This window comes from Caloenas nicobarica, chromosome 1 (assembly GCF_036013445.1).
Source record: "Caloenas nicobarica isolate bCalNic1 chromosome 1, bCalNic1.hap1, whole genome shotgun sequence".
NCBI lineage: Eukaryota > Metazoa > Chordata > Aves > Columbiformes > Columbidae > Caloenas > Caloenas nicobarica.
Genome location: NC_088245.1, coordinates 66,380,804 through 66,393,442, shown reverse-complemented (window position 1 = coordinate 66,393,442; position 12,639 = coordinate 66,380,804). Strand labels below are relative to the sequence as shown.

Sequence of the window (12,639 nt, the reverse complement as noted above, 5' to 3'; positions counted from 1 at the left end):
AAGACTCATCTTTGGTCTCCAGTAAAAAGCCACAGGACCTACAGAGCGGAAGGCTGTAATACAGAACCCACACCTAGTTTTCTTTCCTTTGCTCCTAGTTGTGCTATTTTTTTAACAGAAGTATTATCCTCCCACTCTTGTCTAATGAAAACGTGTCCTTGAATCAAGTTTCAAAGTCCATGGTATCTATAATAGTCCAGCTACTGGAAATATTGACATTGCTTTTCAGTAAGATAATGAACATAAACTATACTATTACGATCATTTCCAGTTACTCCAGATGTAAATTATAGTTGCTGCAGTGTGTACAGGTCATATGATCATTACAATTGCTTTAGAAACAATGTCTGTCCAGCCTGGGATGATTAGTGAAGCTTTAAAAAGTTTTCCTTATGTACTGGAGGTTCTAAACAGCAAGGAGAGAGTGAAGTACAACCTGAAAACTTACCTCTTATGGTTCTCTAAAGCTGTGAAAACCACATCAATTATAGTATTATGCTCTAAAATACGTATAATGCAGTAGAATTTTGAATATATTTTTTAAAACTTCTCTAAGGTGATGGTGATGAAAACTGCTTTCCCACCCTCGCTAATAAAGACTGTTGATACTTATGGTACAGATACTATAAGCAGACTGAAATAGGTACCTTCTAATTTTAAGACAAAACTGTTTTATCATCCTGAAACGGAGAAGGATTTTTCACTGACAGTAGCAAATCTTTAAGTGTATTCTATGTCATGTATTTCACTATCCCTTCAGATGAACTGTTTCAAGAAAAGGCCCCTTAACTGTTTCAGAAACAGAGAACTGAGGGGAAAAAAGGTCATTTGATAATTGGAAAAAGCATTCCCTCGGCCAGCTGATAAGTTTAGACAATGAATCTTCCAGATCATCCGATCATTCACATTCCTGTCAAGGTTAATTTTTTTAAAAATACAACTTCGCAGCAAGAGCTCTCACTGTGTATATTTATAGTTAAAGACAATCATGGGAAAAGGCTGAAGTAATCTACTACTATTGAAAGGAGAACTATGCAATACTCTGATTCACAATATGGTGTTAAAAACTGTCTCATCTACCTTGCCCTTATCATTTGTCCAATTGCATAATGAAAATCCTTACATGTCGTCTTCTTTGTCTCAAAGCCATCACTAATCCTACAGTATATAGCAGTACTGTTATCATGTTATTGTTTAGAGAAGAGACATCACAACCTCATGGGCCCATTAAATTGAAACCACGATCATCTCTGCAAGACAATTTTCCTGGCCATGGAGTCAGGACCAGATGGGAAAAAATATTTCGATAGGCAAATAAAAATAAGTAAATTTAAAAAATCCCCTCCCCTTTCTGTTAAACTCTCCCTCACTAGCAAAAACCCCAGGCCAGGTCTGGCAACACAGCTCTTCAACCCCAGCATGGCAAGAGTACTGCCGGCAGCGGCAAGACAAGCTCCCCACTGCCTTGCTGAAGCGGTTTGCTCAGAAGGGGCTGAAGGGTAAGAGAAGAGCTTTTTCTGTGACTGTTCACTTCTTAGGTTCCCTCTGTGCTGTCAGCAAGAGTCAGAAGTACAACTATAGATTCTGGACAGAAAATTATCACTTTCCCCCGCACCACCCCGAGAGAGGGAAAACCACCAACAGACTGTGTTAATCACCAGTTATTCCTTTTCAATGCCACAAGCCAACTTTTCTGAATGCGTGTAAAGCCTTCAAAGCTGACATCAGGAGTCCAAGGCAGAGGCATTCAGAAGGGCACATGGGGTGATCAGTACAGAGCCAGGAGCTGCGGCTCGTTGAGGAAAGGAATGTGTCCAGCTCCCAAGCACACTAAACATCCTGGAGAAGTGGCAGCTCTGCCTTGCAGATTAGTCACATCCTATCAATAAAGTGACTGGAATGATCTTGCCTTCGTGAAAAGAAGCCTCTCCCAAATCTTTCTGGGAAATCTTTCATGCAGCCATGATGAGACAGACCTTGTTTGCCATTGTACTCTTGAGAGATTGCTGGCTTGGCTACAGTGGTGGGAACCAAGAGCCAGGCCAAGAATACCATAGCTCCAAAGCCTCTTCAAAATGAGGAACAGAAATTGTATAGCCACCATGAAAATATACCTTCTTTTTCACTGTACATTGTTCTTTGTTACACAAGCTATGCTGGACTGTTGTCTTCTTTTCCACTTTCCATTTACCTACTGTTTAAAGAGCAATACTTCAGACTGGTTTTACTCTTTTCTGCTGTAGCTATGTAACACTTCTTCATATTCTGAAGCACAGTAGTAAAAAGGATCAATCAGGATGAAGAAAGCACATCCCAAGTTTGGGATGGCAGACACCATTATCCCCAAGCTACAGTTCATCTTGATCCCCGTCACTATTTGCCTATGGTATGAGAGCTGTGATGATTTCTGAGAAGTGGTGAGCCACTGCAAATCAAAATGTCTTGAACGGATATAGCACAGTCCAAAGAAGATCACGTGCTTTGCAAGCTTTGCATCCAAAGACTTTGATTTCTATATCACTGGCTAACCAGGGCAGTTTGGAAATCAGCAACACTGAGCAGGAAATCTAGCTCTGAGGCTAACCTCAGTCCATGTGAACCATTATGCTGGTACTTGACCTCACAAGCTAGCAGCATGTCACTTTAGATATTCTACTAATAAATTCCATCAATTCAGCAGGCAGATCAAGAGCTCTAATTTTAACTCAGTGCTTAAAATAAAGATCAGTCCAAAAGAGATCAAGACAAATCATGCACTGATGACAGGAAATAGCCTCTTTCCCACCTTTTAAAAATCAGTTATGGTCAGAAATCCAACTAGTGAAAAATCACATATTCCAACTATATGATTTAGTGAAGCTGTTCAACAGCAGCACTGCAAAAGAGCAAGAACACAGAAAGCCACTTCTTGAAGAACAGCATCCTCACAAACGCAGGTATTATAAAGTTGATGGCCAGGATTTTGACAACTATCCCATAAACACATTACTTGGTGTGTCTGACTTAGCTGTTTACTAAAACTGTGTCAAAACCAATTTCCTCTAAAGTACCATCACTAGAAGAAACCTGTGGAAAACTCACAGATGACTGAATTGTCATGCAAACTGAACCACACCTTTATTTATCCAGCAGAAGAGATAAGAAAAAAAAACAGGTGGGGAAAAGAAAGAAAACTAGGGAAAGCAGTAGTTGGAGCAGAATACACACACAAATGACTGCACAGAAGGCTTCGGCTTCTACTAGACCTCAAGGAACTTCAAAACGCAGTCAGAATTAGTATACTGGCCCTGCCTCCCAAGGCTGTTAGTTTCTGTGTGCAGAAAGAAGCAGGTAAACGGTATTTGTGCTTCCAGTACCTAACAAGTGCTCTATACTTACCCAAGTTGTGCTTATCAAGTGCTCTTCCCTGCTCCAAACTTAGAGCAAAGAAAACATGTTACCAGTTCACTTCAGTGTGAAAAGCAGCTGCAGACTGCAAAAACAATGTTTATCTTACAACTCCACTGGTCTTCCAGGAGAGCTGTGTTCACCAGTCATGAGAAACAGGACTGTTCCCACTTGAGTATATCAGGCTCCAGCCCTACAGAATTAGATCTGCAGGACTTTAAAGGACGTAGTTCAAGTATTTTAAATAAGTTAATACAAAGTGAAGTTGTTGTAGGGTATGCTTTAAACAAAGTACAAAGAATTAAAAAAAAATAATTAAAAAACCCCCACGCAATTGCATCTTCCCCCCCCGTTGACTTGATGTTCATAAGGCTCTTGTCAAGAAGGGAGAACATACATTTGAAATCAGCACTATCAAACACACCAGCTCTGTTCCTTCCATCCCTCTTGCCTGTCCCAGCATAGCCCAGCCAAGAGCAGAGCAAGATGGGAGTGGGGGGCTCTTTCCTCAGTGATTCCCTGCTGGGTGTGAGGAAAAGGAAAGCGCTCATTTGAATGCAGAGGGAACAACAGAGGTACTTTCCACAGGCAGACGAGGAGCAAACTGGGACAAGGAATTGGTGTGGGTAAGGAGGAACTGAGCCTGGGACTAATTAAGTAAGGAGACTAAGAATGCAGACTACCAAAGGAGAAGACATAGAAAGAAGAGGGGAGAAGGGGTAAGGAATGAACGGAGAAGGCAGATTTGTGGAGAAGATACGACCTACAAATTTCCAGACAAATAATGCTGGTTAGGAGAGGGGGCAGAGCCCAAACATTTTGGGAGAAGGCCAGAGGCAGGGATTGGGACTGTGGGGACTGAGTCAGTGAGGAGCAGAGCAGGAGTGAAAGACTAGGAACAGCTAGTGGGGAGGAACAGGAGGTCTGAAGGGTAGAATACTGAGATTTCTTTGTCAAGAAGCTAGGATTAAAATTAAATGCCTGAGAAGCGGAAACTGGGACTAAGAATTAAAATGGAAGTGGGGTAAGGAGCTCTGGATGAAGAAAGACAGGGTCAGGATAAGGACCATATGGAAAGAGGGAATAAAAGGGATGAAGAGTGTCTATCCACCAGACCACTTCCAGTGTCTGGCTCAGAATCCATGTCTTCAAGTCTCATCACTCCACAGCTGCCAGCAAACATCTGAAATCCACTGGCCGTGTCCCATTTCCTCTCCAGGAGGATCTCCACAGGGGATGGCAACCTAGCATTGCTACCAGTTATTCCGTAAGGGCAAGAGACAAAGCTCTCTGCAGTAGATCTAAACGTTATAAATCTGTTGATATAACAACATAATACAAAATCTTAATTTCAGTTGACTTTGCAACCTCTGTAACGTTCTTTTAACATAACCAGCATATATGATATACATATAGGAATAATTACTCAGAATTGAAATGTGACCATCTATAGCGAGAAATGAAACATCTGCTTTACGGCAACAGCACATGACATTTTACAACAGGAAGAGAGGATTATGGCATCTGAGCAGAGCAGTGTGGGTAATTAAGATAGTAATGTGTAATCCTGCAAACTGGAACTTAACCAAGGATGTCAGAAGTTACCACTCCCTTGCAGAAGTTGTTGCGCAATCTGTATCAACTACATGAAACGCAACTTTCATTAGTGTAAAGAAAATCCAGAATAAATTAATGCCCTAATTATTCAAAAATTATTACCAACTTACAGATAACTTCTCAAAGTATTTTGCAATTTTGCTTAGCATTCTACTGACGACATGACTCCAGACTCACGCCTGTGCCTCAGAGACACAAGTTTCCAGCAGCATAATTAACTACGGAGCCATCCTCGCTGCTTATAGTGCTCAGCAGGACCATGCAGCCATAGGGCACTCCAGGGATTTTAACGGCACTCCACCCAGATGCAGCATCCTGCACAGACATGTTCATTTTGAAGCTGAGTTCTAAATCTGCCACTGGATAGTGACGAGTCTCATAAGAGCAATGTATCCCTTCTGGTTAAAGTGTTCTGGCAGCCCGAAAAGCAAATATAAAGCAAATCACAGAGGCAACAAAACAATACTATAAAGCCACATACTCCAGGCAGGCAATATTGGCTCACTGCATGTAAAGGGATACTGCCCAGGACAGTTTTTTAAAAATTTGTTTTGAAAAAGGTATTTTTGAGATGAGCAGAAACTTGATATAGTTTTGAAATATATCAACCATTTTTTAAAAATGTGAACATTGTCTCTGACTGTTGGAAGCCCAAGTAACTGAGTCACCACATAAACAAAACCAGCCTGTTATGGAAAATCAAAAATGACCACTGTGGGGTGACTGTCCAAGTTCAGAGAAACAGAAAAAGCAAACACGCAAAAAAAGATAAACAGTAAATTCAATTTTCAATTAAAATTTTCTGCAACACAACAATTTTTTAAGTGACAGTGTCCCTTTAAGTCAAGATTATTTTGCTTTTCTTAAAGCCACTATTAGTGATTTGGATGGGATTGCTGGATCTACAGAGGTATTAGGAGGAGAAGCAGGAGGAGGGAGAGGTGTAGTGGAAATAGCATTAAATAGGGATAAGGGTCTGTTAAGTGTAATTCAGCATCAACCCTTTTACAGCTCCTACTCTACACACATACAAGTATGGGCCAGCCCTGATGGACATCACTAGGAAGAGGGTTTAAAAGTCTCTCTGCAGAAGATACCGCAGGAAGAATGTCAAAGGGACTGAACAGTGAATGATGCACAAGGCTAGCAGAGGACTATCACATCAAAATTAGCACAGGGGAACTGGGCAACAAATTAGGTCTATGAAGGAGAAAAGTCTTCCATTTTGAAACTTGATTTTAGGTGGATATTCTTAACTCAGGTGGATGTTCTTCAATAAAAGCCTATTGTGCCAGGACAATTTGGAGTCATTCCCAGCAGACAGCTACAGACAGACACTCTGTAAGAGAACCTCCCTCTTGAGAAAGAGAAAAAGCGACAGGTAAAAGCCTGGGCAAGATTATGTTTGAAGGATCAAATGCAGAACACAATGAAATCAGGGGAAGGCTTCTAGTGATGTGTCTTGGGTCAGGCCTAGGACATGTGGATCTTCCACTCTGCGGAGCTGGACTGTAATGCACGCCCTCCACAAAAACACAGCTTAGATCAAGCAACTTTATTTTCTTAAAGACAAATGAAATGAGACTCTCAGATGAGGAGACAACCAAGTGGAGTATGGGTCTGCTGAAAGATGTGTTCATTTTATAACAGAGTGATTAAACTAGCAAAGGGAATTTTAATCTTCAAGATGGGCAAATGCTAAATGAATGCCATTTGCAACCCAAAAGTTATCCACCTACTAAGGGATTCAGGAAGCAACAGTAGTTAAAGAAATGCAGAACCATGTTGCAGAATAATGACCAGATTATAATCGCTTGTGAAAAAAAGAGCTAAACACTGTAACATGTGCTTACCACTAAATGAGATATTACAAAAAAGAACAAAACCAAAACAACAACAAAAAAACCGACCCAGCACCTAGCGAGAAGCTTATTAGCTGTGTAATAATGCAAACTGGGCTGACTGGAAAATCTAACAGCAGATTCCAGCAAAAATGACTGGAACTCTTAACAGAAGATTCTCTCCTAACCTTACTGTAAGACAAAACGAGAAAGAAGGAAGTATCTGTAATCTACATTTTTTTCCAAAGTCCCTTGAGGGAGAACTTTGTTTTTGTTAGATCATCAACACGCTCTGGCTTTTTTGGAAGTAAACAAGCCTCAAGAGGGGAAGAGGGAGGCAATGGCATGACTAATCCTTTACAGTGCTGTCAGCTCCTGGGAGCTGGTCAGTTCTGCTGTCCCTCCATGTTAAAATATTTTCCTAAGGAGGATTTTGATGGTAGAGTTGGACTTTGCAGAGAAGCAAAAAACAGAACAGCCTTCCGCTGCTAGCAGGGGAAGGTGGCTGGAGTGGAACCCTTAAGTAAATTTGGAAATAACCAGCACTGTGGAAAATAGAAGAGGGAGCCTCACATGTGGTTTGTGGAGCCTGCCAGGATCTCTTCTTCCTGAGCTGGAAAAGGGGTTCTGCTATAGCCAGACAGGTGCAAGGGCTGTTTCTTCTCATTTGTGAGCCAAGGATGGGAGAAGTAGGTGATGGGAGGGGTGGGGAGGAGTGTCAGCAGGGTTAGTGTCAGCAGGAGGTTCAGCTATACATACCACCCAGATGCAAGTCGATGAGGTCACTGTAATAAGACTCTCCCCAATAGTCTACAACAAGGAATTGGTGGAGACAGAGTTATTGAATCAGATACCCACCCTAGCCCCACACAATCAAAGCAATATATGAGAAAGAGACATACAGACAGGAACAAAACAAAAAAAAGGCAAACAAGAAACATGCAGCTATACAAGTGGACACATATATACATATATATAAAAATTACATGTCTCTTTCTCTGTATATATACATATATGTACACACACACACAAATATATCACAAACATATATATTGGGAAGATGAGAAAATTCCCAGCAGGCAGGCAAGGACTTCAAGGGGAAAAAAAACCCAAAATTAAGAAGTCTGCACAGAGACGCTTCACCTATTTCAGTCTGCACCAGTACCTGGTACTGATGTCTTCCCTGTTTTTGCTGAGAAAAGCAGAACTAATCATTTTGCTGTCATGCTGAGCAATATGTCAGAAGGAAACAGTGTCACTTCTTAGGTCAGCTTCAGGGAAGGTGCAAGGGTTGATTTCTTGGAGGAGAGTCAGTGGAGGATGCGTGTGTATGGTGTATCGGTGGAAGGCACTGACACGAATGGCACTACAGCAAAGTGTAGGGAGATGGGTACGTGTGTTTCTGCTAATGCAGTATCAACGTCAGAAAAGAACCTGCACAGACAGGAATGTGCAGAAGAGACATGTACATCCACAGCTGCTAGAGACAGGTACACCACGAGTCCAGCACTGTGTCCTGTCTCCGCAGGGAAGGGACAGATGGGAGTCCTGAGAGCACTGTTTCTCTCTGCATATTATTCTCTGGATGTAAAGAGGTGGCTCTTAAATTTTTCAGTGTTGACCTAACAGTAGGAGACATTTTCCCAGCTCTTAAAAATGACTATCAAAGTTTATGCTAGAGGATGATAAGGTGGGGGGAAAGGTTCCAGGAATTTCTGATTTGACATATTTTTCAGTTAGTAAGTGAAAAAATGAAACATCCACACAGGAAATCAAAGTCATAAAAGCATGTCCAAACAGGCGAATGCACTATAATATGAAGCACTGTTACATTATTAGCAATCCCATTCAAGGTGTCTCTTGGGACACCACAGAAAAATGGGAAAATTCTTCATTGAGATTATTCTGCTTTACCTTTGCAGTGAAATACCATGATGCAAAAGAAAGGGGGCGAGGGGAGGGGAAAGGAAGGAAAGGGATGACAAAAGGCTAGACCACCTGTATATAACAAACTTGACATCTGAAATAGAGCCTACGTTGTCACTTGAAATAGAGCTTACATTCCAAATCTTTCATTCTTGTTACGAATGCGACTATCAAAGGCTGAGATTTTCAAAGATAATCACAGAGAATATATTAAGGCAATTAAGTAATCATAGGGTGTGAGATAATGAATCAAAATTGAAATGTTAGATTGAGCATTCAGCTTTTAAAAGAATAAAAGACCAACTGAGCCTTGCCTGCGGCTGAGACATTTTGAAAAAAGGGAAAGACAAGGAGGTAGCCAAGAAGGTGCAATTATTTTGTCAAAATTAAAGTTGGCAATGACCTCCAAAATGTTTCTGAGTCTGACTGGTTGAATAGATAGTATCATCATATAAATATTCCAACTTGAAAACTATCAGATAATGAGTGAAATTCCCAGAAAGAACATTGAGGTATGTGCACCTATTGCTAGGATCTAAATTAACTGTAATCTCTCAGGAAGACAGCAGGGAATCACCTTGAAGAATTTATTGACAGTCTTCTCAATATAAGTCACTTGGCAAGAAGATATGAAAGATGAAATGGGAAATAGAAGCAAAATTATTCTAAGTAAACAAATTCTTACCTATAGTACTGGTTTTTGTTCTTACCAGTCTAACTGAAAAACACTTTTTTCTAAAAATGGAAAGAGGTCCAGAGGTCAGAGATCTGAGGAATTAAAGTTCTTGGAAGACCTCTACAAAAGCAAAATCTGAAATTCTCCACAAACAGGAAAGATGACTAACAGACAACATGGTATAATATGATAAATGACATAGAGATGTAGTTCAGATGGTCTTGTGGGTCTTTTTCTACAATAGAAAAAGAAAATAATCATTACAAAGTAAAGAATTCTGTTTCTTCCGTCAGGATTTTCATGTATTTAGTAGTAGGAAAGTACTATTATACTATCTAAAACTTCATATTTAAATGCCTAAGTCAGCGAGTGATTTGTTCTTTCCCTAGAGAGAGGGAAGCTGAATAATCCCCTCATTACAGAGCCTACTATGTTCTCCTAGAACCGTTAATACCAGTTGCTGCCTATGGGACAGCCGTTACTTCGGTCCTGCACCACAATCCTTCTCTATTTATGTGGACATGGTATGTGCACAGGAGACACACCTCCCACCCTCCTTCATTTCTTCCCCTTGTACAAGCTTATTAAAAGGAAAAAATATTTTTGTTTCAAGGTGACACCACCACTTTACACACTGCCCTTCCCTGGTTTAACCTTTGGTTACATGGTTTCATTAGTGGAGGGGCCCGTCAGAGACAGGAGCATGACATCACACAACAAGAAAATTATACTGGACTCCTGAATAATTAATGGATATTGGAGGCAGAAATTATTTCTCCATATGGAATTTGATGTCTCGGATTTTTAAAAATAAGAAGAAATTCAGTTATTTTATTGAAAACATATGTAAAATGTCGATGCAAGAGTGGCTAGAGAGGTGAAGGATGGAATGTATACTCTTGTGTTTTAGTCAACACAGGTTAGAACATGCTTCCCCCTGTCCCCACCCTCCCATCCCCCAGCATAATGTGCTTCTTGTTAATCCCTGAAATCACTTGAAGAGTTGAGGCTGGTGAATTCTTTATCACAGGTTACGCTTCTGTAACTATAACATATGATCTGTTGACAGAAATATGTCACAAGAACAAAGCATACCCTAGAGACTTCCTGAAGAAAAGAGATTCACTATGCAAAGAGTGACCTACAATTTTGTAATTCTGCTAGGAAATTCACAAATATACAAGCTCATCTAAGATTCCATTTTGGGAGAGCTGGGAATGAGAGATTAGTTATGCAAGGGTTTAATTCTGCAGTCTTTCATGTAAAATAGCAATTCTTACTCTTGGTCATGTTCTTTGAATGTTTTTTAGGCATTCTTCTATCATTTTTCAATGAGAGAACTTTCTATCATAAAGAATGTTCTCTGAGCTGCTAAGATTTCCCACTTGTGCTGACATGTCTTAAGTGAAAGTAATTTAGCAGCTAAGTAAACAAGACGGACTTCCAGATGAAAAGAAGAAAAAGAACAATTAGAAATGAGAGAGATGGTTTTACTAAGTACAGTAACCGGCAGGGCAGAGAACAGAGCGGGCCCACACAGAAATACACAGCGTAAGGAAGGAGGCACCACCACAAAGAGTTTTTTGCACAAGGCTAATTTTTGAACCAACAAATGAAAAAGCCAGTCAGATCACAAAACCAAAGTCCTCAAGATTGGTCTCCACACTTGCAGTACCTATTTGCTTTGGTAACCGCTCAGTCCTGCCCTCACGGAGCATCAAACGTACCTAACCCAGGCTGGGCAGTAATTGGTCACAACAGACTTTTCCTCTGGTGACCTTCACTGCTTAATCAAGTTCCATCTTCGCAGGCAGAGCGATCGCTCTTCAATCCAAGCAACAAACCAAAACATTTTCCAAACACCTGTTCAACTGTGACCATTTCTGATCTCTGATTTTTGTAATCAGGTATATAGTCCTGGGCCTGTCAGGTATACGCACACTGCATTTGCCTGTTGGATATTTGACTCCTTGCAATCAAGGATTATTTTTTTCCAGAACATTATGCTACTATCAGCATTATCTGAACCAAGTATTCCTCCACTCTTGTGCTTTGCCAGGTCAGATGATATTCATTTAGTTTAATTTCAAGTACACATAACATTCCTTTAACAGCTTGACATGTATACCTTTCAGGACACGTGTGCATTTCTGTTCTGCACAACTTTCTTGGAAGTAGCCAGTGTGCTGGGCTGTGCAGTGAGGAAGATGTTCTGTGATGGTCCCTTGTAAGGACACTACCTTGATAATCCAACACAATAGAGAAAGCACACACAGTTTCACAATTACTTCCTTAACACACAAACAGGGCTCTCTTACTGTGACAGCTTTTTGTGAATTGCAGCTAGGAAACCCCTGCAATTTTCTAGCTGTAATATTCAGTTATGTGCAAAAATGGTCAGTCAGCCATTATTCATAGTTTGAGGATTATCTCCTAAGCCTGAGGCAAAGACAAGTGAACGGAGTCTCTGCCATAGGGAAGTCCCAGTATTAGAGGAAACATAGGAACCACAAAGGCCTCAAAAAGATAGTAGAAAAGGGAGAATGGATTCACACTGGACTCTATTTCTAGGCTCTAACAGTCTAACTGCCTCTAAAATCCAAGCAGCTATGGACCACTGCACAGGCACTTGATAAGAACACATTAAAAAGCAAACCAAGTTTTGATGGATACCTGCTTCTCCCCGAAGGGCCTTCTCCACAGCAACCCCTCTCTCCTCGAGTTGCCTCTGCTTCTCTTCCACTTGTTCAAGCTGCCGCTGGATGATCTGTTCAGAGAAGAATGGAGGAGAACCTCACCAACAGCAATTCTCCTGCTCTGTCTGCAGCACTCATCCAGCACTAAGTGACTTCAGTCAAATCGGCTTTTTGAAAAACAAGTATTCATATTCAACAATACACTGCTTCAAAATCGAGCATCACAGTCCCTCCAGTGACATCATCTTCCCCACCCCCTTGCATTCTATCCCTTGGTTTTGCAAACACCTTGATACTCCCCTTTTTGCTACAACTCCAATCACCTTCATAAATGCTGAAGTGAAAGGTGATGCTATTCAGTCAGCTGAGCCCCTACTTGGAGTTTTAAACAAATCCCATCACCTATAGATGATGCCAGCAGTTTTCCAACAGGTTCTCTGGTAATGAAAGGTTAATTTGGTAACACTTCACCCAGCAGCATAATCTAGCAAAGCAA

The 12,639-nt window shown here is 40.8% G+C and overlaps 1 protein-coding gene across 14 annotated transcripts in view; it reads right to left on the bottom strand.

Moving 5' to 3' along the window:
• Positions 1 to 12,639, bottom strand: part of MICAL3 (microtubule associated monooxygenase, calponin and LIM domain containing 3) — a 163,761-nt gene that overhangs the window by 10,547 nt on the left and 140,575 nt on the right. For 10 of the 14 annotated variants that reach the window (XM_065645013.1, XM_065645046.1, XM_065645029.1 and 7 more), the window contains 2 exons: positions 12,121 to 12,214; positions 7,605 to 7,655 (listed from right to left, as the gene is read on the bottom strand). In XM_065645013.1, the coding sequence (XP_065501085.1) occupies positions 7,605 to 7,655; positions 12,121 to 12,214 (145 nt within the window). The remainder of the gene's footprint in view (positions 1 to 7,604; positions 7,656 to 12,120; positions 12,215 to 12,639) is intronic. The other 4 variants (XM_065645037.1, XM_065645079.1, XM_065645093.1 and 1 more) reach the window with 1 other exon arrangement.